The 26,154-nt window shown below is 35.9% G+C and overlaps 1 protein-coding gene across 8 annotated transcripts in view; it reads left to right on the forward strand.

The window, feature by feature from the left end:
* MAN2A1 (mannosidase alpha class 2A member 1) overlaps positions 1-26,154 on the forward strand; it is a 147,869-nt gene that overhangs the window by 23,846 nt on the left and 97,869 nt on the right. For 7 of the 8 annotated variants that reach the window (XM_065661427.1, XM_065661429.1, XM_065661428.1 and 4 more), the window contains exons 4-11: positions 2,694-2,865; positions 4,503-4,630; positions 5,632-5,805; positions 7,541-7,727; positions 12,499-12,676; positions 16,526-16,728; positions 22,702-22,887; positions 24,239-24,353. In XM_065661427.1, coding sequence (XP_065517499.1) covers positions 2,694-2,865; positions 4,503-4,630; positions 5,632-5,805; positions 7,541-7,727; positions 12,499-12,676; positions 16,526-16,728; positions 22,702-22,887; positions 24,239-24,353 — 1,343 coding nt within the window. The remainder of the gene's footprint in view (positions 1-2,693; positions 2,866-4,502; positions 4,631-5,631; positions 5,806-7,540; positions 7,728-12,498; positions 12,677-16,525; positions 16,729-22,701; positions 22,888-24,238; positions 24,354-26,154) is intronic. The other variant, XM_065661432.1, reaches the window with a different exon arrangement.

Below are 26,154 nucleotides of genomic sequence, written 5' to 3' on the forward strand. Positions count from 1 at the left end.
TCTCTGTGGCTGCACCTTCAGTAATAATATTTGAAGAAATCTGAAGTTGCAAGAGCTGTCTCTCATCTTTCCATTGCAACTTTTTTCCTGCTTAGGTTATTTCCAAGAACTTCCCCAAAGTATTAATGGTGGTGTTACTTCACCTTTAACAGTTGAATTTCTTACTGTTGTCTAGTTTTGGTTCCTAAAGTCTTCCTCCTTAATATCTAAGTGTTTCATGTCTTTGCTACAAAATTAGATCTGTCCTTCCACCAGCAGCAATAACACAAGAAATCTGCATCTCCTCACGCGTACAATCTGCTTATCTTAAAGCTTGTTCAGACTCTTCAGTTGTTATCTAGTAGAGTTCAACTGAGATACAATCCTGGTAAATGTAAACTGTTCCATCTCCAAAGGTGCTTGTGTGAGGCTGGTTATTGGTTGGTGTTACAAAAAGTGTTACCATAGAAATTTCCTGACTTGATACTGCTTTGGTAATGGCATTTCTGGATTTTTCTGCAGTATGAAACTGCATGTTAATAAGCACTTGAAAGAAGGAAAATTTATCTGTAACAGAGATCTGAAGCTTCTTGTGTACCTAATTGTGACATTATTTCTTTTCTGCAGAGGGTTAAAGGACATGGTGAAAAGGAAATGTCTTCTGGCAAAAAAGATTAAGGCATAGTTAACCTTTAGTGTAACAATGTATGTGAAAAATATTTACCAATATATGAGGTCAGTTAAGATATATTAGCTGCAGAAGCTTTACATTCTCATTACATTTTATTTTTGTCTCATCTGAGGCTGCTCTCTCTTTAACTTTTCATGTAACCAGTTATACTAGTAAGAATCCATAGCTGAAAAGCAAAGAAACTGCCTTGAAACAGTAGCTGTAGGAAAGGACGAGATCTAAAGTTCCGTGTTCTGTTTAGGGGGATGATGTGTGTGCTGATGCTCCGAAACACTTTGTGGTGTTAAATTCTGCTAAATCTGGGTTAACTGCTTCCATATGAATTTAACCAGGACCTACAAACTTAAGGTCTCTATGCCTCACCCTTCCAGAGGAAATATATTTGCCTGCTATTGGGAAATCAGGTATGAGAATGGGTCCCCTTCACGCTTTTGATCAGTAACGCAGGTATAATTGTTGTTTTGTTGCTGGCTGTTGAAGATTTGAGCACTTCAATAACATGTCTGATGGGGGGGGATGCTCACCAGTGCAGATTAATCTCAAGCTGTGGGAAGATGTTCCATTTACACATAGCTGTGTTGTGTGAGGTTATAGCCACTGCAGATGGCATTTTTTTCTGGAGCAAATTAATGAGCAATGGTGTAACTGCTGTGCTGGCAAAGCTCTTACGTTTCCTTTCATATGCAGTTTCACGTAACTGCCTGGAGTGGATTAGGCAGCTGAACTCCAGAGGGGAGAACTGGGCTCAGGGACAACGATGCTGTCAATCAGCACAACTGGACTTGAAAGATGATATTTATATATGACGCCAGGGGTCGAAAGACACTTCTAGCATGTATTACTCTGTTGGCAGTGATGATTTTGGTAATGCCTTCTCATTATTTAAGAATTGAGACTTGTGAGCTTTGTAATATATGTGTGTGTGTACCAGATCAGAGTATTTTATTGCTGAATGTGGTCATTAAAGACCTAGTACAACCTGCACTTGAGTGGAATTGAAATAGACTAAAGTAGATCTTCCCTCCCCACCACTGGTTGTCCACCCCCAGGTTTCTACCTAAGTAAAAATAACAGTGGAAGTACATGTGCGTGTATGTCAGGTCTATGTACTACTTTTAACATTTCATCAATTATTTGTAACACTGGTAACTTTACTGTAGTAGCACTCAACCCCTTTTAATTATTTAAGACGGTCTCCATTTCTTGGAGGAAATCTGTATAGCACCATAAAGTTAATTGCAGTGCTAAGGTAAAGAAAACTGAAGCATAGAAGTTTGATGCTGTTAATACACCATGGAGTTTCAGCTTTGTTTTCTGTTGGCCAGATCTGTATATGGCTTTCAGGTGACTTACTACTTTTCTTGACATGTTTGGAGCACGTATTGTGTAGATTGTTGTCTGACCCACCAAAAAATGTAAGAACAGGTTTGTACAAAGCTGAAGCAGAAAAGTTAAATAAGTTGAATGACATCTGATAACTTTACCTTTAAAAGTTTCAAACAGTAGGGTGGTGGGGTGCTTTAAGACTTGAAAAAAGGTAAGACATTGAGGGAAGGTTTAGAGGGTGCTCTGTGTTTGTGTGTGTTGGGAATAGGGCTTGGGATGGGAAGACTGCCCGTTGTTCCTGATGTGAGAGATGGTGAAATCTAGTGGAAGTTACCATGGAAGATGAATTTGCAGATACATACATTTTTTTCAACTACTTGAGCTTAAATTAAAAAAACAACAAAAAACCAAAAAGAAACAACGACCAAAAAAAAAAAAAACCGAGCAATTTTTAAAATCTCTGTATTCTGTTGATCCAAGTAGAATGCCTGAGAATCCATAGAATCATACATTTAGGAAATAGAACATCTAAACTTTGTAAAAAGAAACTCCTTGAGAGTTTAGCACTTTGAACTGTCCACAGAATGTGAAGTTAATTTTTTTGATAAATGTGTCACTTAACTTTATCTAGGGAGTAGGAAGAAGACAGGCTAAGACTGTTGAAAGATACTTTAATTTCTTACTTTCTTTTTCTTAGGTTGGCTGAAGACTTTTGATGATTACTTCAGAGATCAGACCCAGCATATCTTAAATAATATGGTTATAAAACTGCAAGAAGACAACCGAAGGAAATTTATGTGGTCTGAGATTTCTTACTTTTCAAAATGGTGGGAAGGAATAGATAGCCAAAAAAGGGATGCCGTTAAAAGGTTTGAATACTGAACTATTTATTATCTTCAATGTGGCATGTTCTGAGACACTACAGAGGTTTCGCTTGTTGCGATGCAGAATTGCTAGGACAATTCACTAGTCAAATTCTGATTTTTTGGGTTCACTTTTTTCCAGTTACAAAATGAAATTCCATTTAGAGAAGTGAAGCCAAATTCCTGAGTTGCTGGAAAAAAAAAATTACTAAAGAGTTTCCATGTACAACTGTGAAGATGTCATTCAAATTGTAATGGAGTTGTGATTATAAACTTCATTTGAACTCATGTTCAAGTGTTGGTAATGGAGTAAAATAGTCTTTCATATTAAATATTTGACTTTTTTTTTTCTTCAGTTGTAACACAATTACAAAATTTTTGTTTTTAAATATGTGTATTTTTTATAAGCTTGCCGTTGCTTAAATTGTGAACCAGTACTTATTCTACACCCTTGCTCTTAGTTCTGTCTAAAATCACAAGTGAAAATATAATACAGAAGTAAAAGTCTTGCTTAGACATTGAGACAAGAAAGTGTTCTGGTTGGTTAAACTTGAAGGATCCAGTTAGAGGTTTTCAAAAAGCTGGGGGATTTTTTTTTTATTTCTGGGGGGTGGTGGTACGTCTATGGTTGTGATGCTTTTCTTTTTGTGCTCCTCTTTAAGATGCATAGGTTGTAGTATACATTCAGGCTGTGAGAATGTAATGGCTGCAAAGGCTAGGTAATGCTGGAAATCTTAGGTATGGCATAGAAAACTATCTGTTTAAAAATGTATGTACAATGCATGAGTGTTGTAGTACAGCTGTTGTTTTTTGAGACTAAAAGGATCTCTTGGAACACAACAAACAGTAAATGATAGTCGCTAGGAAACTGCATGCTTTCGTCAGAGGAATCAGGCAGTGGTTATACAGCTGTAAGACTTGAGTGAAGCTGCACTAGAGATTATTTTTGCTGTGTGTTGTTCATTACTCTCATGGGTATTAACTGTAATGTGACTAAACTTTGATAAGTTTACTGTATTTCTTTCTTGAATTCATTAAACATTTGTATGCTAATGTATAAGTGTTGGAATTACATATTTAACTGTAGGGACCACCTGATGGTGTCATTATGTTCACTAGCATCTTACTAGAGAGCCTGGATTATCCTGTTGTCTTTTTCAAGAAGGCATTTTAATGAGTGAGATGCTACAAAGGCTTTATAGATACAATAAACTTCAAAGCTCTGCCGGCTCACTAAAACAATAAAAATTGTAGATCAGAGACGGGAGATAATAGTAGTGCTTGAAGCGTGCAGTGTCTAGTCACCTTGCTCAGCTGGCCTTCAGTACTGTGGCACATACACTCACTTTTGTAATCTGTGCAGGAAATAGCTTTCTTTCTGATTTAAAGAAAAAAAACAAATATTATGGCACATTCAGTAGAGATCGTAGTTGCGTTGCATAGAGGCAACTGTATAATCTCACTGTTCATCTCTTCAGTCTTTCCCTGTTTGATTAAAGAAATGTAGTCCAGTGATGAAAGTAGCACAAGTGATTGAGATTTTGGCACTGTGTCTCTGAAAATGCCTATTGGGTATTCAGAAATTGATTTTTAGGAGTATTTTTCATATGCAAGATTCTGAACACAGCTTACGTATTTTTTAGGTTACTAAAAGATGGACAATTTGAAATAGTAACAGGAGGATGGGTCATGCCTGATGAAGCCTCTCCTCATTATTTTGCTTTAATTGACCAGCTGATAGAAGGACATCAATGGCTAGAGAAGAACCTCGGTATGTAACTTGATGTAGAATTTAACTGTGTTAGTACAGGAGGTCAATTAGAAAATTTGGAACATTGGCTGAACTGTTTTGGTAGCTTTGGGAGGGTGTTTTTTTGTTTGGTTGTTTGTAGAGATAATCCATTTACATAGAAAATATTTGTAGTGATTTTAATAATAAGTTAATGTCACTTCATCTAGTTATGTCAGATTATTTTGAAAAGCTGTTCTGTTAGGTTTTCCATAAGTTGCAATTCCCGTAAGCACAGATTGTCATAATTAAGAAATGGGGGAAGGGAAGGCCTAATAAAAGGGTAATGCATTCACTGCTGGGTTTTGGATGGTTTGGGGGTTTTGTTTGTTTGTTTGTTTTGTTGTTTTTTGTAGGACAGTAAAAGTGTGTCTCGTTTAACTGATTCTTCAACATAGTTCTCATGAGTTGATCGTCTTTATTTGGTAGTATGATGTTCAGTGGTATGATGTTCAGTGAAAATACTGTATTAGTCAACATAATTCTAATGATTGTCAACCAAATAGATAAGAAGAGTTAGTTCTAAAGCTGACAAAGGTTAACATTATTTAAATTACAGTGAAAATTCAACATCATCAATCCATCTCCGTGCATTCATTTTCTTTCAACTTTCTTTCCCAACTGTAATGTGTAAATTACTGAAAGTAAAAAAATCAGATGTTTCATTACTATTCCATGTAAAAATGTTTGAGACACAGCTGAAATTTTGTAACAATGCAGAGTGCTAATCTCAGGTTTTTTATGTAGTTAGACAGAATGCCTTTCCTTGAAGACTTTTCTTGATACTAATTGTTCGTCTGTTTACTTCTAGCTTGTTGATTACAAGTTTTTTGACTACAAGGGTGTGTTCTGCAGGAGGCAATACTTACCTGTATATTTTGATTTATCTTCTTGGAAATTTTATTTTTACTGCTCTTGATACAGCTTTCTTTGAGTGAAAACCAAAACTTTATTCCCTTTTTACTTTTTTCTTTTGTCAACAGGAGTAAAACCAAAGTCTGGTTGGGCAATTGATCCTTTTGGGCATTCACCAACAATGGCTTACCTTCTGAAACGCACAGGATTTTCCAATATGCTTATACAGAGAGTTCATTACTCAGTTAAAAAATATTTTGCAACACAGAAGACACTAGAATTTTTTTGGAGACAGAACTGGGGTGTGTGTTTGTCCTTCATATCAATTTATTTTGCTATTTTACACAGGTAAAATACAGAGAGAACTTGAATAAATATATGGAAATCTTTGAAATCTTTACAGAACAGGTTATTTAGAGAAGTTAGTCTAGACTTGAAAAATTTCAAATTGCACTTCTGGTAAAAAAAGTCCGGTAGGTTAATTTCTGGGGAATTTTTTTTTTTTTTGATAGCAGGGAATGTGGAAGTTAGGAATGAGGTTAAATATAAAATCTGTATTATTGCCATTATTCCTCCGATCTTCCTGTTTCTTCACTTTCATTTGTGCTTTTCTCTTTAACTTTCTTCTCCCACATTTTTTGCAAGTATATAGGAAAAAGTGAATGAGGTGGGATATTCTTGTGCCTTTTCTTACTTCTTTGTTTTAATCCTCCTATTATGTGGAAGTAAAGTGGAGGAGAAGGGACATTTCTGTTGGAGAGAGGGGAAAAAAAAAAAGTGAAGATCAAGAAATCTGTGTTCTTACTAATTAAAAAACAACATTTAAGCAGCCAGTTTTCCTCAGCTGGTGTGATGAATAACTTCCATTATTGACAGTAGGTTTTTGTGGACATGTGATATGGTCCTGTGCTTATGCTTCACAAGAAGGCTTTTCAAAATGGATCAGAGATTACTGCATATGTGTCTGGCATAATATGCAAACATAGTACCTGAGATAGACTCCTGTAGTTGAAAAGTAAATGCGTGTATTTATGGAATTTTACCTTTGCAGTAATAAGTAGTAGTAAAATAGGAGTTTTAAAACAAACCTTGTATTGGAACTGTAAAGACTTATGCTGTTAAGGTTTTGGGGAGTATTTTCATATGTTGGCATACTTAGGAGCCAGGTTCCGTGGCACATCCTACAACATTCATCAATTTTTTCAGCATAAAATTTAAGTTATTTATGCTGAAAATAGGTAATCAGCATTTAGGGGTTTCACCAATGAGTGAACTTCAGGTTCTCTTAAGTTCTATGAGAACTTAAGGTTCTCTTTAAAGTTAAATCTTGAAAGACCTTTTGAGACTTGACAAAATATGTGTAGAGCTCTACTTCTGGTGGGTTAAACTTTATGGAATGCTCTGACTGGATGGAAAAGTTAGGATTGCAAAGATGGTCTCAGAAGTGTATAGAACTCTATGTAATTCTGTGTGCAAGCACACACAATCTTGCCTACAAGAACATAGAATCATGCTTTAAAAGTTATGTGCTCAAGAAATTAAGACATTGCTGAACCAAACCAATTGAAATGTGCTAATGTGGTAATGACAGCAGGTTGATTTGTTTTCGATTTAGGCTTTGTTTTTTATTTGTTTGTTGTCTTTTTTTTTTTTTTAAATTGGTTTTGATTCACCCCGAGTTTTGTTCAGCTCTAAAATTCTGGAAATAATGAGGGTTATCTAAGTAATAAAAAACAAAACCAAGCCAAACCAAGTAACATTTTGTTCCTATCTTCCACAACCAGCTAGTGCTTGATCAGAACATTACAATCTTGGTTGTATCTGTGTGTTTTAGCTTCTCTATATGTAAGGTACATACAAAGGTAGACTCCAGCTATGGATATTCAAAGCAAGGAATTGTCTTTGCTTTTTTGATACAATTCTTGGATTAAGAACTGATTAAGAACGGATTAAGAACTGATTAAGATGGAACTGATTAAGTTCTGGCAAATCTGAGAGGGTTTATTTTAAAGGTGTGTTCTTTGTATTTAATTTCAGATTTAGGATCAAGTACAGATATCCTTTGTCATATGATGCCTTTCTATAGTTATGATGTTCCTCATACTTGTGGTCCAGATCCGAAACTCTGCTGCCAGTTTGATTTCAAACGTCTTCCTGGAGGAAGAGTAAGCTGCCCATGGAGAGTTCCGCCAGAAGCCATTCATGCTGGAAATGTTCAACACAGGTATAATTTTTACATATTCTGTGAAAGAATGCCTTAAAAAAACAAATAATCATACTGATCAAAGATGGTATCTGGCATAGCTTGGTAAACATATGCAGTTTTTAAAATAAACTTGTTGGAAAATAATGCTTATTACTTCATCTAGCGTTTACTCGTAAATTCAGAACATGACTGACAGTGAAATTTGAAGGTAGGTCGTAAGTTCAAGTTTACATTTTTACAAACCTACTTTTCCAGTTAGGGAGGAGGAAAAAAATAATAATAAAGATAGAACTGGCAAAGGCTTTTTTCCAGAAAAAGATTCTGTTCTGTAGTCCTCTTACTATCTTCACACCTACAAACCATCTCCAAGTTCAAGAATTAGAAATTTAGGTAGGTGTTAACAGTTGTTACAACTTGCTATGTATAACAAATGTATTAAGGGTAGCAGGGTGACTTTTTGGTTCTGGTCTTTATGCTGAAGTTTTGAAGTGGTGATATAACAATGATTCATGGGTTGCCTACATGTTAAGTGCATGACTTTTTTTCTAAATATGAATTTTGCCGAGCATCTGGAAAACTTCACTTTTTCAGTAAAATTCAATTACAAAATTTTATTAAAGGTAAAACCCAAATAAAATAGAATCCATCGCAATTGTCATACTTTAAGGTAGACATTTGGAATGATTATAGGAAAATGATTTTTTTTGAAAGTACAAAAATGAAGGCGACAGGAGAGCAGTAGAGCTGATAGAAGAATTATTATGACACACCCAGTGCTTGTCAAATGTGAAGGAAAGCTCTTGTGTTCAAATCAAAGTTGTAAAAAGGAAGATTTTATTTATGTATCCCAATTAGCTGAGACAAATATTTGTAGAACAGTAACAGCTTGTTTAACAAGTATCTGGAACATAAAGGCTATAAAGATAACTTAGAGAGCCTGCTCAGAATGCTTTTTAATGTTTTGGCTTTTAATTAGATCATAATTTATCCCTTCCAAGAAAAGGAATAAATCCCCTTGCACTCTCAAGAAGCTTGCACTTCCACGGTGCTTGCACTTCCAAGATGCAGCCTTTGTGTGACGATCTAAATTAGACCTTGGAAAAAATAAAAAAAGAAAAAGGGTTCTTTCACTGTGTCATACAGCATTCAAAGAAGAAGAGAAATGGGGCAATTATGTAGTAAACATGTGATCAAGTTGAAGAGATCATCTTCTCAATATGGTCTCTGAAACTTAATTCTTTTGCATGAACTTTAGGTAGATAAAAATAATTTTGGTGTCTTAACAGCTGAAATAGCAGTGTGTTAGATGATACATATGGGAGAGTTACAACTTTTGCATAGTCTTTGAGTTGGGAGCCTGGATTACTTACATTTGGAACACTGGAAGGAGCACAGGAGCTGTACTTCGAGAGTGTAGTTTAAAATAAGTCCACTAAAACACAGGAATTAGTGTTTAGCTGGAAAATGCTAAAAACGCTGCTCATCTTTTGTAAAAAGTTGGGATATTATAGGTAATGAAAAACTCTGATCTGACCTTTGTAACAACACAAGTTTTAACGCTTGTTATGATGAGATGTATGAGATTTAGAAGAAAACCTCTCTTAACATCAGAAGCTTTCCAAGGTTAAAAGTTGGTAGCACACTTAATCTCTCTTGTCTTTGAGTGCTTTGGTCTTTAAGACTGGAAAAATGTAGATCTACACTAAATTGATCTGAAAAAAACATTAAATACACACGAGCAATTTAGAGGCAAGGTTTAGATCACTAACCTTTCTTCAATGCAAAAGCTGCAACAAAATAATTGAAAGACAGATCCTGTATACTCAGCTGGGACTGTTGCTTTTGATTTCAGTACTGTTATGGTCATATATATAAATATCCTGAAACGAGATTGAATTAACAACTTAAGAGTCGTAGCTGTTGAATTTGTCATTGCCTTACCACTTTAGTTGTGAATGGCAGGAAGGAATGAAACAGCAGCCTAATTGAGAAAGCCTGTACTTGTTTAATTACATTTCATAACTGCTTAGGTTCTAACTACCGCTGTTGCATTTGCCTTGGTTTGTATCTGCATCCTTATCCATATGTTTGAATGCTGAAGTTTTGGCTTTTTGCACTAGCAACAAAAAAATGTTTGTTTTTTTTTTTTTCCCTTGAGTGGGAATGAGTTGTTTTGGTAGAGGAAGCACAGCTTTTTTGGTATACGTTTCTCTTTCCTATTCATGGAAATAGGAAAGAATCTGTACTACAAGAGATGCACTTCAGAGAAGGAGCAGAAAAGGGACTTTCCTGTTCACCCTTTACTGGTCAGGAGCCCAAGTGCACCCTTCAGCTTTTTTCTGTGTATGGTTGTCACATTGCACAGCATGCAACTGATTGCTGCATTCAGATTGCTGATGTGGTATTGATGGTTAATTTTTGTGATTACAAATGTCAAGAATACATGACCACCTGCCTAGGAAGGTGCGCATATCCACCTACTCCTTAAAATCATCTGAATAGGAAATTGCTAATCCACCAAATGGTTTTATTTTCTAGTTTTGATAATCGAGCAAAGAGTGAGTCCCTAATGCTTCATGTGCTGTGTGGGCTAAAGTAGTGGGGCTGTAATTGTCATGACCAGTCATTTTGCTGCTGCAAAATTTCTTGTGATTCCCACGGTTTGGGGTGCTGCTGCTCCTCGTCCTTTTATATAGGAAGGGGCAAAACCAGCCACATTAATTTTGATACGTTTTAGCCAAATACCTGGACTTTTTGTATTAGAAAAACCACACTGATGGTATGAAGGGGATTTCTTCATTTGCAGAAGGTCTTAAGAATTCAGTGATAATCTGAAAGCTTCCCAAAGGTGAAGAATTTTCTTGATGCTGTTACTGGCGGTGTTGATATGCTTTAGTTGTGCTGAGAGTGCAGTTAGGGTTGCTCTGAATATTCAGAACTACATAGTGCATCTTCTTTACAATTTTGGGAACTTTTGACTGCATAAACCCCCAGATTTGGTGTTTGGGTTATTGTTTGTTTGTTTGTTTTCTGTCTGGGGCTTTCTGCTAGCTCTTTCTCATTCCTGTGAGAAATAGTGATTTAGGAAGCTATTTGAGAGAAACTTAAGGGAATATGCCTGACTTGAGACATCTAATTTTTCTTCAGTGTTTTTGCAATTCAGAACTACTTTGCGATGCAGGAAGATCTGGCTGCCCTCTACAAAACATGTAATAATCCTGCAGTTATGTGTACTTTGAAGAAGGGGGGAACCACACTGATGAGTTTTTCAGTAGGTTCGCAAAGAAAATAGAGGACTTGGAAGAGAGATGTCAAAGTTAAATATCCTGTTAACTGTAACCTTTCCTGAAGTCCTGTATTTTTCAGGGGGCTCTAAAATAAAGTATGTTTCCAACCATAGGCTATCTGTGGAAAACTGAAGTAAGTCTGGCTTCTTAGAAGGTAGAGCTATACAAAGTCTTCTGTTGTGCCAGTTGTTCTGTTAGTTGTGTGGAGAGGAGGTCTTTATGTTCAAAGCAGCAACTTTTTGAAAGTAATGGAAAACATTGATTCTAGCATAAACACTTGTTAATCTGAATCTTGAATCAAACTATAGACAAAGAAGGGGTAAGCTACTGGTTGGGTCTATTCTGGTCTCCGCAAAACTATGTAGATCCTCAGCAAAAGATGCTGTACCCCCTTTCTCCCTCCAGAATGCAGTTAGACCTGTGTTAACTCAGCAATTTTATAATTCAATAAACAAATTCTAACTTGCTGTTCAAAGAAATATGGGTTTCAAATATATTGGGCTAGATTCAGTTCTCACATAAAGGTTTACCCAGAAATCCTCAAGAGTATGAGTTGGAAGGAGATTTTGCATAGACAGTCTGCTGAAAAGACTTGTAGAAGCAAAAAACTCACTGGAATTTGTAGTTTTCTGTAATTTTCTCATTAAAACTTTATTCCTGTTCCCATTTTCTTAAATGTGTTACTGTGGTTCATACTATGTACTATCTGAAGATTTTGATTGTCACTGTAGTTGGGAGAGGGAGAAATGAACATTTTCTGTAAACCAGACATCAGACTTGTAACTATTTTACCTGTCAGCGAGTTAATAGGTGCCAAAGGGTATTTTTACTGACTTTTTTTTTTTCTCTTGTGTGTGTATGTGGGTATTTTGTTTGGTTTTTTTTTTAAAGGCAAAAAGCAGAAAACGGTGGGTTTAGTTTTTCAGGACATGGCTCTATGACAGGTAAGAAGCTGGCTAAAGGGAGAACAGAGATTTTTAGCATTGCAAATAGGTTTTCTTTCTTTAAGATTAGAGTTCCTCTAAGATTAATTTATGGCCAGTTTTTCTGCCAAGGATGTGAAGATATGAAGCAAAGTATCCAAGGGAATTACCAGAGGGGATGAGAAGAGCATTCTTGTTATTGTAAGTAAGGGATGGAGAGGATTAGGATTGTTATCGAAATACAAAGCAGGTAAACATAATTTGAACTGAAGGTTAGTTTTGGCACAGGAACATACTGAGGCGGACTGCCCTACTGTTTTGAGATGGAGCTTAATAAGCTTATGGAAGGATTTAATTAGTACAGTGTTTGCAACAATATTAGGTTGAGAGTGGTGTCCCAGTGTGAGGAATCTCATCCATCTTTTTGTAACAAAATGAGATAGCAGAGTTTTTTATGTCATGTTTAGGGTCACCGTAATGCAGAGCTTGATATCTAAGAATTGTTTTGTCAAATGTTGAACTTTGTTCTAAATGGCTTTGCTTGTTTTTTGTGGGGTTTTTTTTTTTTTTCTTCTCCAGGGCTTGGATTATTTTAGATCAATACAGAAAGAAGTCAAAGCTTTTCCGTACTAAAGTTCTCTTGGCTCCACTTGGGGATGACTTCCGCTACTCTGAAAGCTCAGAATGGGATCAGCAGTACCAGAATTATCAGAAGCTATTTGATTATATGAATTCTCATCCTGAGTGGCATGTTAAGGTACATACAACACTTTTTTTAGTTTGTGGCAAAAACAGTATTCTCAGTATTTTGAGATTCTTTATGGAAAAATATGGTGTTGGTGTGTTTTTATTAAGGTTTATTTGTTTTAAGTGGTCAAGCTTCATGTATTATTTATAGGAGATTGGTTTGTCTTGGCAGATTACATTTTTTACCTTTACTGCTTCCTCTCCCTCCAAACCAGCAATTTTCCTATTAGTAATATCTGCTTGAAAACTATGAATAGTATCCAAACTAGATTATTTTTAAAAACAGCTGTTAGGTTTGATCATTTTCATGCGCTTCAGGCATTCTTATTTAAGGCTCATAGGCTTTTTTATTTAAAACTATTGTATTTTCTCATTAGAAGTTCAAACAAATTTTGTTGCTTTGCTGGGGTCTTCTTGGTTTTATGTCCCAAACAAAAAATCCTAAGAGGCAATATTGCTGGCACGTGTTGTTGAATACAATAAAATCTAAGAGCTTGACCTAGCTATATAAGGAGTGAATATACTAACACAATTATCAGATGAAATATCACTTAACATCGTTAATGATGTTTGAGTGTTAATATGCACATTCATAAATTCTGATGTGTAAGATGAGTGCTTTAGAGACTTCTTGCACTGTAGATGGTCACTGTACTCAAACATTTTTTCATGATCTTTCAGCATGGGAATAAGAAATACATAACCACAAGCTTGTTTTCTTGAGTATCACATGACAAAGCACTGTGGCTGCTTTCACATTTAGACTTTCTAAATACGTCTGGTCTCTTTCAGATATTGTGTGCATCATTTTGCCTCTCACCTTTCCTAAGACCTTTCGTCATTCCTCTTACTGCAGATTTGAGTAGTTTCTGTAGTGTGATAGTTCTTCCTGCTGACTTCTGGGCTTCTGTTCTACATAAGCTGCAACTCCAAAAGATCATCTCTCTTGTCTGAGAGCTGGATTTTTCATCTGTTTCCTATAGGGTGTGGTTGAGATGTTTATGAATGCCTGCTGTGTCTTAGTGGAGGAAGACAGACCTGGAGAGTATTCCTTTAAATCTAAAATCTGTCTTTTAAATCTAAAGCTTGTGCTAACACAAAGAATGGATATAGTGTGCAGATAGTAACTATTTATATACTAATGCAGCATACTTTCTGTAGTTTCCATTTCTGCTAACCTGGGCTAGATGATTTCTTCTCTGGGACGAAAACTGAAGGCTCTAGCTCTGAGGTCATTCTTCAAGGACAACTCCTGTCCTGAGGCATCTGAAGGATCCTTATCTGAAAGATTCTGCTCAGCCCATTGTCAAATATTCTAGGAATCTACTTCATTAGCCCTGGTTTGCCCACCTGGATTAACACCTTGGTAATCACACCAGCCCTTGAGGCCCACTTGGAAGTATTCAACCCTTTTCTGGTTCTTTATACCCAGACAAAAATATATGCAGTCCTCTGATTCAGCTCTTTCATACCTAGGGTACTTTGCTCAGAGGGATCACTGTTGACACTGGAGCATGTCTCCTTATTTGTGGAAATATGAGGTTAGGTGGAGAATTTTCACATTCTGCTGCACTTCCCCAGTGGTTTGTAACTCCACAGGCAAGTAACCTAGATTATATAAAAGAAGAGTTCACATTGCTTCCGAAGTGCTGAGATGCATAGAATATTACTACTTACACAAGGGACTGCCTGCTTTGCCTTTCTGATTCTATGAGAAATTACCCTTTCGGACAAATTTTGCTTGTTTATCTAGTAGATACCTGTTAGCATTGAGATTCACATGCCAGAAACTACTCTGTGTTCCTAAAAGTATGTGGTAGATTACTGTAAAAGATAATCTGTTTTGCTTTCAGGGTGTTTAATCTCCCATTTGGAGATCTTCTCTACATCTATTATGCATAAATTAATATGAGACTTTTTGTATGCCATTAGAAGAGTCTATCAGGTTATTTCACAGCTTTCATTCACCTGAAATTAGCATGAGTTTCCTTCAACTTTACTAGTTCCTCTGGTGAGGTTCCTCTGATGTAACCCAGGATACAGAAGGGAGGTTGCCTATGACTGATTTTTCTTGGTCCTTTGGTACTTTTTTTTCCTTTTGGATTCTGTCTTGTAGGTGTCTATAATAGTGAGGGGAAAATCCAGTTGTCCAAAGATGTAAAAGTGCCTGATAAGGCAAGTATTACCAAGGCTGAAATTTCTGTGGCAGTATGTCTCTCTCACTGCTTTACTGCCACAGTGGCAAGTTGTGCTGTTTCTACCTAACAGATACTTGGGTCTTCTGAATGATTTTGAAGAGTGAATACCATTTGGTTTGCTTTTTCAAATATTGAAATAGTGCATCTTTCTTACAGAGTAATAGTCCTTATGTTCCAAGTAATTTAAAAAAGATTTTAATAAAAGCTTATTTTCTGGTGCTGTAAATTGTAGCATGCTACTTTAAATGCTGCTTGTTAATATATATATATATATATATATATATATATATATATATATAAATGATTCAATTTTAACTTTGAAGAAGTATCTTTATTATGAGGCTATTTGTGGTAAAGTGATCTTCTGGGCTGTTCCCACTTTCATTAATTATTTTTCCACTCTTTCAAAGTCTGGTTTGCTGTGTCTGCCTTCCTTAACAGCATCTTGATGCTGGCAACATTGACATCAGTCCTCTCCCTTTTTATTTTCCTCCTGGTTTTTTTGTGCTCTTCAAGCTTGAGGTTATCACCTTTTTACCTACCTTGTTAAGGGCTTTTACTGCCTTATTTAGCTGAGCATTTTAAAAATGGACCAGATGACAATGATTGTTTTGTACTCCCCCATGTTACATCTCTAAACACAATTTCTTTGTACAAAATTTACCCACCCCCTCCGCCCCCCACTTCTGAAAGCAAATGCTAATTTCTTGATCAATAGTAATCTTGGATTAAGCATAGTTTGGAGATCTGGAGCGCTACAGAGTTAATTTTGGAAAAGCAGGATTAATTCAGCTATGCACTTATTGCATTAAAGTAAGTTTTGTACTTAGTCCAGACATCTATTTACGTAATGAGAGATTACTTACCTTATGTGTTAGAGACTTATACATAAGACATGAAAGAATGCTTTTCTTATTTATTGAAGTTCATTTGTATTTTAAATGCTGCTCTATATTAAAAAAAAAAAAAAATTTCGTATTTCATGAGTCATAAAATAGTTTGGGTTGGAAGGGACCATGAAAGTTCCTCTAGTTCCAACCCTCCTTGCCATGAGCATCTTCAACTTTATCAGGCTGCTGTGAGCTTGGTACAGTGTGACCTTGAATGTTTCCAGGTATGGGGCATCTGCCTTATCTCTCTTCAGCTTATTCCAGTGTTTTACCACCTTCGTTGTAAAACAAGTATCTTCCTTATATTAATCTACCCTCTTTTTTGTTTAAAACAATTGTCCCTTGTCCTATTGCTACAGGCCCTACTAAAAATCCTGTCCTTACCTTTCTTATAAGCCCCTTTTAATATTGAAAGGCTGCAATAAGGTCACTCCAGAGCATGTTCTTCTTCAGGCTGAACAATCCTAAGTGTCTCAGCCTTTCCTTCTCACAGGAGAGGTATTTAATCCCTCTGATCATTTTTGCAGCCTTCCTGTGGATCCTCTCCATGTCTGTCTTGTTGAAGCTGAAATGCTTTTGGAAGAGGTGTTCAGCTTATGTGGAAAATGTTTAGGGAAGCTTTAAAGGTCTTTAGGATAGGGTTTCTGCTATAATTCTGCTTGAAGACTGGCATGTTTCTGAAATGTATATGAAACAAAGCTTATTTATTCTCTTCATATGTCTAAATCAAGAAAATGGAACTATGTTATAGTTATCTTAATTTTTATTCAGGCCCAGTTTGGAACTTTATCAGATTACTTTGAAGCTCTGCGCAAAGAAAGCAATTTGGGTGAAAAGAGCAGCAATTCATTTTTCCCTGTTTTAAGTGGAGACTTCTTCACCTATGCAGACAGAGATCATCATTATTGGAGTGGATACTTTACGTCACGACCCTTCTATAAACGGCTGGATAGAGTCCTGGAATCCTACTTACGGTAAATAGTGCCATAAGTAAATTCATAGTGTATGTCTTGGCACAAGGGAGAGATGAATGCGTAAGCACTCTAAATCTGATGGAGAGATGGAAAAGTGATTTGTAAATGCACAGTTTAAGTTTACTTGTAATAAGAATAACCCCAGTGCCCCCCAGCTGTAGTTCTTGACGCAAGAATTAATTTGCGTATCTGTTTTTGGTTTTTGGTTGGTGATTTTTTTTTTTTAGTAAATTCACAGAAATACAACAATATTTTTCTGCACAAACAGATAAATTGTTCTAAAATACTATTCAAGGGATCAGCAAGTCCTGTTTTGATGAAAAATAGCAGGTAGTAGGCTTTTATTTCTGTATCAGATTTGGATAGCTGTCAGATCAATCTGTCATTACGGCTACACTGTGAAATCTTAAAGAGAGAAATATGAAGGTGGAAATTTTACAAGGGTTGTTAGAAGCAATTGAGAAGTAGTCAGGAATATTGTGTGGCAAATGATCTCAGATGGTAAGGAACTGCTCTGCTGAAAAGTCTTTGCATCTTTGAAGAAATAAATTACTGCTAAATTTTGGTAATGAAGTAGTGGTTCTTGTAGCAGCTGTAGATGAGACACATTGTAAAACCATTTTACTGTATTTTAAGGCTCCAGAAAGAAATCTGGGATGTATATACATGTATATACAGATGCTGTATGGTATAAAAGCCTGGATATTTCATCCATTGCCACAACTTTGAAACTGTTTCCAAAACATTGATTTTCCTAGGATTCATAGTAGCAAAGACATGTTTTGTCTTCTGGAAGGACACTTTAAAAGTACACTTGTTGTAGTTCTTTCAGACCTTTTTCTGTTCTATATTCTATTAATAACTTTTTGTGCTGGGGAAGAGTTTCTGCAGTGCTGAGAAATCCCTTCCTTAAGGATTTCTTTGATTTTCCTTCCCCCTTCTCTCCCCCCCTTCCATGTTTCAGTGGCTGCTGCAGCAGTGGAGAGAGCAAGAGAGGTGTGGAGGGCAGTGTTCTAGACCATGGAAAGTAGTGTTTTGGAGGCAGATAACAAGTACCTTTCAGAAGAGAAACCTCCATATCTAGCAAAGTTTGTTTGCCTTCTTCAAGTAATCAAGTCTTTCTTTGGTAATGTGGAAGCTTTACAAACTGGGTACAGGGCTACTCCGTGATCTGTAGTCTGTTTTTCTTGTATTAAAAGTGTCTTTTTCTAACCTTCTCTGCAACCAAAGAATACAGAGACCTGAGGAAATCAAGAAAATTAGTGAAGAAGAAATGAAGGCAATAGAAAGACAGAAATGTGTAAGGAGAAGTGAAATCAAGGGCCTGAGGATAAAAAAGATGTTAGGGAAAAAAAAATGTATCATAGCTTTGAAGGCATTGCATTGACCAGGAAGGAGAAGTTTCACAAATGGGAAAGCAGGGAAGAAAGAAGCCAAAGACTTATCAGGAAAGAGAAGAAAAATAAGACCGAAGCTGAGAAGAATGACAAAATGCAAGGCTAGGATCCGTTTGGCAGAAGAATATGAAAATAATATAGTAAGGAGAAGTTGACAGTACTGCCTTTGGCAGTATTTTCAACAGAAGTTTCGAATGTGTTTCCTTAATTGCCGTTTTTCTGGAATTTTTTTCTTATGTGTGAAAAACATGACTTTACTTACATTTGTAGTATTTACAACTTTACACTGTTAAAAGATTTCTTTGTGTAAGAATTTCACTTACCTTTAACTTCTCAAAATGGTGCTGCACTTACAGGTAAAGAATCTGGAAGAAAACTATAAACCTTCAGTTATATGAATGAAAACAAAACAAGCATGTTTCTAAAAATGTGTCTGGGAAGTTTTTAATCCTTCATTATCTACTATGAATAACGTAAGAAAAAAAAATTATAGATGTGTTCTTGCCAGTTTGTCTGGACTTGTGCAGAGCGTTTGACACTGTCCCACACCACATCCTTCTCTCTAAATTGGAGAGATATCAATTTGATGGATGGACAACTCGGTGGACAAAGAACTGGCTGAATGGCCGCACACAAAGAGTTGTGGTCAATGGCTCAATGTCCGGCTGGAGACCGGTAACGAGTGGTGTCCCTCAGGGATTGGTGTTGGGACCGGTCGTGTTTAACATCTTCATCGCTGACATGGACAGTGGGATTGAGTGCGCCCTCAGCAAGTTTGCCGATGACACCAAGCTGTGTGGTCCGGTTGATATGCTGTAAGGAAGGGATGCCATCCAGAGGACCTTGACACGTTTGTGAGGTGGGCTGATGCCAACCTTATGAAGTTCAACCATACCAAGTGCAAGGTCCTACACCTGGGTCGGAGCAATCCCAGGCACAGCTACAGACTGGCAGAGAAGAGTTTCACAGCGGCCCTGCAGAGGAGTTGGGGGTGCTTGTCGATGAGAAAATGAACATGAGCCAGCTTCAGTGTGTGCTCGCAGCCCAGAAAGCCAACCGTATCCTGGGCTGCATCAAAAGGAGCATGACCAGCAGGTTGAAAGAGGTGATCCTGCCCCTCTACTCTGCTCTTTTGAGACCTCACCTGGAATATTGTGTGCAGTTCTGGTGTCCTCAACATAAAAAGGACATGGAACTGCTGGAACAAGTCCAGAGGAGGGCCACGAGGATGATCAGGGGACTGGAGCACCTCCTGTATAAAGATAGGCTGATAAAGTTGGGTCTGTTCATCCTGGAGAAGAGAAGGCTGCGTGGAGACCTCATAGCAGCCTTCCAGTACTTGAAGGGGGCCTATAGGGATGCTGGGGAGGGTCTTTGTCAGGGACTGTAGTAACAGGACAAGTGTTAATGGGTTAAAACTTAAACAGGGGAAGTTTAAATTGGATATAAGGAGGAAATTCTTTCCTGTTAGGGTGGTGAGACACTGGAATGGGTTGCCCAGGGAGGTTCTGAGTGCTCCATCCCTGGCGCTGTTCAAGGCCAGGTTGGATGAAGCCTTGTGTGGGATGGTTTAGTGTGAGGTGTCCCTGCCTATGGCAGGGGGTTTGGAACTAGATGATCTTGAGGTCCTTTCCAGCCCTAACTATTCTATGATTCTATGATTTAGGGATCATTTTGCTTTCATAGACTCGGAGAACCTTTGAGGATTAGCTTTGAGAACAGCAGAGTTCAGAGTTTTGTCTTTCATTTTTTATTTTCTTTAAATTCAGAGGACATACATTATGATCATCTTTAATAACACCCTTTTCCCAACTTTGGGATTAAATTTTCCATGGTTCTTTTTTTGAGCTAACTTGTATCTATCTGTCTATCTACTGTGTATATGTAAGTGTATGTATATATATGCAGGGGAATGAACCATGAAAATGAGGTAAATATGTATGTATGTATATTCTTTACCATGAATAAATGCTTTTAAGTTCCAGCAGTATCAAGAGTAAGAAGTTCTTCATGGCTACTCAATAGCCAGGAAACATTGTTCAGCCTCAGGACCTGCTATGGCTCCTGGTCATTTAAGTAAAAAGAGTTGGTTGTTTGGGTTTCTCCTGCTTTTAAAAAAGTTTTGGGGTTGTGCATTAAGAAAGTGCAAGAAAGTTTAAGGATTTTTTAATAGATATTAACATTATTGCTGACATAATAAATTTTTAATCTTAAGTGAGAGATAGATGAATTGTTTGAAGGGTGATGAGCTCGATGACCAGAAGTTTGCTTAATGTAATAATGAAGGGTGCAAAGAACAACAGCATATTTGGGGACAAGGTAGGAATTCATTTTGTGATTTCATTCTTTACCAGTATATCAGGGAAAATTATCGTAAGTCAACAAAAAAAAATTTTTGAAGTAATTCAGGAGTAGGACAAAAGCTACAGTGGCTACAGTGATACTTCTGACTCTGCAGTTGGATAGAAAAGACCATATCTTTAGAGTTAAGAAACTCTTGGGGAAAAAAAATAATGTTTATTCAGGTTGGATATAAAGTCGACCTAAAGGTAACCTAATGTAGGCTTTGAGCAATTATTGAAGGAAATTTCAGCCTATTTGCAGTGTCCTATTCGGTAGAAATACAGTGACAAATTAAAACAAAGTTGTAACTACTTGAGGTACTCTTCTGCAACAGTTTGAAATAGAGGTGAAAAAAAAAAACCAAGGCTATATACAGGTTTTATGGAAAGATATTAGAGAAAAATGTTTAATGTTAGAGTTGAAGTGCTCTCTAACAAAATGGGTTTTTTGCTGTTTCACATCTGAGGGTCTTTCATTGCCCAGTGAATCATTACAATATTTAGAATAATATTGTAACTTGAAAAGAAAATTCTGCATCTAAGAGACTGATGTACTTAAATGGATATGTAAAACAAAATAAGTTATTTTACTGAGAGTCAAAGGAGTTCTAACTGTTCCTTATAGACAAAGTGGGTTTAAAGTAAAGCAGTATGAACTCAAAGAGTATTTACTATACAGCTTTGTTTTTATGTTATTTCTTTAGGGTTTAAGGCTTTTACATTGTTTGTAGATAATGGACTTTTTTTTTTTTTTCTGAAAAGAGGAATTGATGTGGGTTGTAGGAGAAAAATCTAGCCAGTAGTCTGGGGACTAAAATTTCACATTAAGTACACTAGTAATTAAAAGAAGGAATTGCAACTTTTAACGCCTTGATTTTTTTTGTGTAGCTTCTAAGCAGTTATCTTACCTGTAAGAGCAAAATCTCATCCTATTCCTCAAATATTGACAGTTTGAAAGTGAATTGAGCAATGAATATGTGCAGTGAAATGTACATATAAAATGGATACGTACAGTGTACCATTTAGTTTGACATACGCGATTTGCAGTTTTTATGTAATTGTCACCTGTGTGATTAAAAACGACAGAAACCAAACTGAATCCAAAGGAACTTCTCATATTAACAGCTAGTATAAATGCACAGTCTGAAAACGCAAGTTGAGTATGATTATAAAATTTGTTCCTGTACCTAGTTTTAAATTTGAACATGTGCAGACTTTGACAATATGTGTAAAAGTTAATGTGTTTTGCTTTGTTTTTTTTTATATACATGCTTAGATGCTCATTTTATAATTGTTTCAAGAACATGCGGTAATTTGCTTTCTTAGCTTTTTATAACATTAACCTATATCTTCTTGGTTTCTTTGTACGCTTGAGAAACCTTTATTAAGTTTGAAGTTTAATGAATCTGAGCCTTTTTGGACTTAACAAAAAACTGAACTGTAATGTTTTAGAAAAATGAGATAAGTAGTAAGTTAACAGATGGTTTCCTAGAGTTTCTACAGGCGTCTTTGTTATTTAGATACTCAAAATTCCTGGCAATTATAACTGTTTTTTATTTATAAAATAAATTTGGGTTGTTATAAAGCTAATGAGAACTTAATGGTAATATTTTGGTGGTAGGCTTTTGCATAAGTAGTGGGAGAGGCTCTGCAATCTGTTCAGTCTACGGGTTTTTGAATCCTGTGTTCTCATTGTTCAGGTGAAGGTATAGTGAGAAGGTGTATGAACTGCCTAAGTCTTTAGGAGAGTTTAATTTGCTTGAAGTACAAATGGCAGAATACATATTATATAGAGTGTACAGATTAATATATTTGTTTAAGATAATTACTATTTTTTTTTAATTGCTTTTTGAAATGGAAATTGTCTCATGTAAGGCAGTCTGTTGTTAATGTATTATTTTAAGGTCAGATCTGTACACCTCACACATTTGTGAAAATTATATGTTACTTTGAAATGTCATGTTTATTTTAAATCTGTGTTTTTCATCACTGAAGCCTTGCAGGAAGCTTACAAGGTATAAAGCCAGTTGATGATGAAGCATAGCAGTGATTTTAAACTGTTTGAAGCTAGAAACAGGTTAAAAAGTACAAGATTAATGTTTAAAGAACTTTTGGAACTAGGCATGAGAAAATACTTAACAAACAAAAATCAGTTTATTATTCAGATAAAATGTGTGTTACTTTTTTTGCTTTTTAAACCTATATAAATATTTGATTTTTCTCTGCAATTCCAGGGCAGCTGAAATCCTCTACTCCTTGGCTTTGGTACAGGCCAGTAAATATGAGAAAATGAGTGTATTTCCTTCAGTGGATAACTATAAATTGCTGACAGAAGCTAGGAGGAACCTTGGACTCTTTCAGCATCATGATGCTATTACAGGAACATCTAAAGACTGGGTAGTTGTGGATTATGGCACTAGGTAATTTATTATACATATGTAGAATTGAATCTTAACTTCCCTTTCTTTCATAAAAATTGAAATATTTATTCCAGAGATGCAATTTTGCTGTAGCTAGCAACATGCTCAGTACTGCAAGTGTAGTGGTGCTGTACAAAAGAAACTGATGTCATTACCTGTGTTCTTTGATTATGAAATATTTTTAATCCTCCGAATCAAAAAAATTGATGTTCAAACAATATTTCTGAATTTTCAAAAGAAGCTAGGTAGACACAATACCAAGAGTTCTTTAATAACAGGACTATTATTTTATGCAGTAGCTATTGTATAGAAAATTTTATATCTGCCTTGGCTAAAGCAATGATGAGAAGACGAGCTATTAAAGTATAAATTCCTTGGAAAATCCTACATTGATACCTAACTTTCTTCAGTGTGGGAAATCTTTTTCATGTTGCTGATCTTCTACTTAATTTGTCTGTTGTTTATTGCTGTTATATCTGGTGGGTAGTTGTTTTCTGAGCAATGACAAATTATTCTGCTAGCTACTTTGCGGAATGTCTTTGAAGAGCAGCATACATAAGTATGTATATATATGTCTGTGTACATAGATATATGCTTTAATTATGCGTTCAGAAAACTGTTACATATTGGAAAGTGAAGTACTAGTAAACTTGACTAATTGAGATAGATAATAGTTGATGGTAGAGCGTGTCCATTAAGTTATTTAGATGCCTCTAAAATACGCTTTCTTGATTTAAACTACTGTATTCATTACAAGTATTTTTAAATTCCGTAATTTTTTTCTTAATATGGCATATGTATAACCAAGGTACAAATATGTGCAATGCACTTGGTTATGAGAGAGTAAAATAAAGGCTCTATCACTTTGCAAATAAAATGACACAGCTCTGTATTTAAGAATTTGTAAACCTTGTGTTGGTTGAAGCAATGGAAGTAATGATACATTTAAATTTTTATCTTGCTTAAAGGCAGTCCTTGTGCAGCGTTCCAGGGTTTTTTTTCCCCTGGAACTATAGATACTAGAAATCAAACTACAAACTTTTGTAAGATTAGCATTTTGAAAAAGTACTTGGTATTTGAGAATATTCATTTTTTAGTGTAACAGTGGGGTGGAGATGCACCTCATTTTTGTTATGCAAGGTAGGAATATAATGAAATTCAGAATATTTCTGTATTCTGCAGTCTGGTTACCCACTGCAACTAGTTGTGCTTTATTTCATGCTCTAATGACTTAAAAAAATATATTTTTCTGTAACTCATACTTTTGAGTTCACTAATCTTTTTAAATTTTGATGTTACCGTGTTGAATAAAAACAATCAAAAACTAACTAAGACTTTAAAATATTAACAGGCTTTTCCATTCAATAATGAACTTGAAGAAAGTGATAACTGACTCTGCTCATATTCTTATCCTAAAGGATAAAAGTGCTTATAATTATGACACATCAACTCTGTTCCTGAAGATGGTGAGCTATCTTTCTTGATTTCCTCCAAACATGAAATGTGAACAATGTCTTTTCAATACAGTTTGAGTGGCCAAGGAAAAGTTAGAATAAAATTTGCTGCTAATACCTGCTCAGGAATTTGCTACTAATAAGTTTCATACTAATTGAAGATATTGAAGGAAACTTGAGTTAATACTGAAAAAAACCCAGACATCTAAATTAAATGGGCTTATTTTGTTCCACTTCGTGAATCTCGTACTAAACCCAGCTGTTCTAACATTCTTGTTCACATAGATTTGTTGGTGACTTCTGTGGCATCCATATAAGTGCATATATAATATCATCCTATAATTTGACTTTACTTACTGCTTACAAATGTAGGATGAGGAAAATTTCCATCCTGAACATAAGCCTATGATGAATTTGCAAGATGAGGTCTAGACAAGACCTTGTGATTTTTATCTTTAAAATCATTAGAAGGAGAAATGTACCAATGATAGTCAGCAACAGATGCTTGCATAACACTTTGAGACCCATTTTACAGTGAAGAGCGCCTTGGAGAAACACATTTGCTAATATGGTTTCCTTTTCAAAATTCTTAGTTTTTTCACAATAGCTCCCTGTTGAGATAGCTAAGTAGTCTTGGGAATCCTGAACTCCATACACCTGGAATAGAGAGAAAATGAGATTTTAATTTATTTGTGCATAAACATAGAAGTATCAAGGCAGGTTTTGTTATATGATTATCTCAGACTTCTGACGTAATTTACATGGCATTTATTCTGCTGGCTTAAATGTGCCAGATATGTTAAACCTTGAATTACTCTTCCAGTCATGTATATTGAAAAACCCGGTCGTGTATATTAATAGTCATGTATATTAAAAAAAAGCAAAAAGCCATAAACAAAACCCTCACCCCCACCCCCTCACCCCCCCACCCAAAAAACTTAAAACAACAGAACCCCTTTTCACCCTCCAATTTTTCAGAGGTTTTATGTCCTTAATCCTAATGTACATGTATGTGCTGCATAAATGTGCCTGTGGGTGTGTGCTATGTGGGTGTGCCACGAGTATGTAATTTTTATCCTGGCTGGATAAAAATGAACGTGCTAACAAAATGAATATGCATCTTCCTAAAGTAAGAAATTTTGAAGTTTTTCTGAATTATATAGAAGAATGTTGTGATGTTACATTTTGCTGAACTCTAATTGTTCCTGTTCTTCGTAAGATTAATACCACTGAATTGTATAAGTACCAGTTGCTGGTTAAACTGTATATTGCCTAGGAGCATACTAAGTCAAACCCATTATTACCACTGTGAAAGCAGAAATAAAAAAGAAAATTCTTTTTTCAATGAATTTTTTACCTATATGAAGCAGGGAAAAAAAAGTGATTACAAAATAGATTATAATTTATCTATGGTGATATACAGTGACTGCAGCATGTCATAAAGCTAATATTCCCACAGCACTTTGGTTATGACACCAAAGGTTTTTTATGTGTGATTTGTAGAATGCTAATAGGAGAACTTCAGGATGTTTACAAGAAACCTTTTGCAAACCATGAGCAAGTAGAAAGTTCAAAGGCGCTTTTTTTGAAATATCATTGTGGTATTTTTGTGACATCAAGAGTTGCTTGGAGATGGGCATTCGGAGTGATTTTGAGAAAGACAAATGCAGAACACTTTTAAGATTGAAAATGGCTGTTGTCTCAGGCAGTGAAAATGGCTGTTGTCTCAGGCGGTGTAGAAGAAAAAAACATGTGGTCAGAAGAGTAGAGCAAGACTTTACCAGCATTCCAGTAGATAGCTGGTAAAACCAGG

The sequence above is a fragment of the Lathamus discolor genome, chromosome Z (assembly GCF_037157495.1).
Source record: "Lathamus discolor isolate bLatDis1 chromosome Z, bLatDis1.hap1, whole genome shotgun sequence".
Classification (NCBI taxonomy): Eukaryota; Metazoa; Chordata; class Aves; order Psittaciformes; family Psittacidae; genus Lathamus; species Lathamus discolor.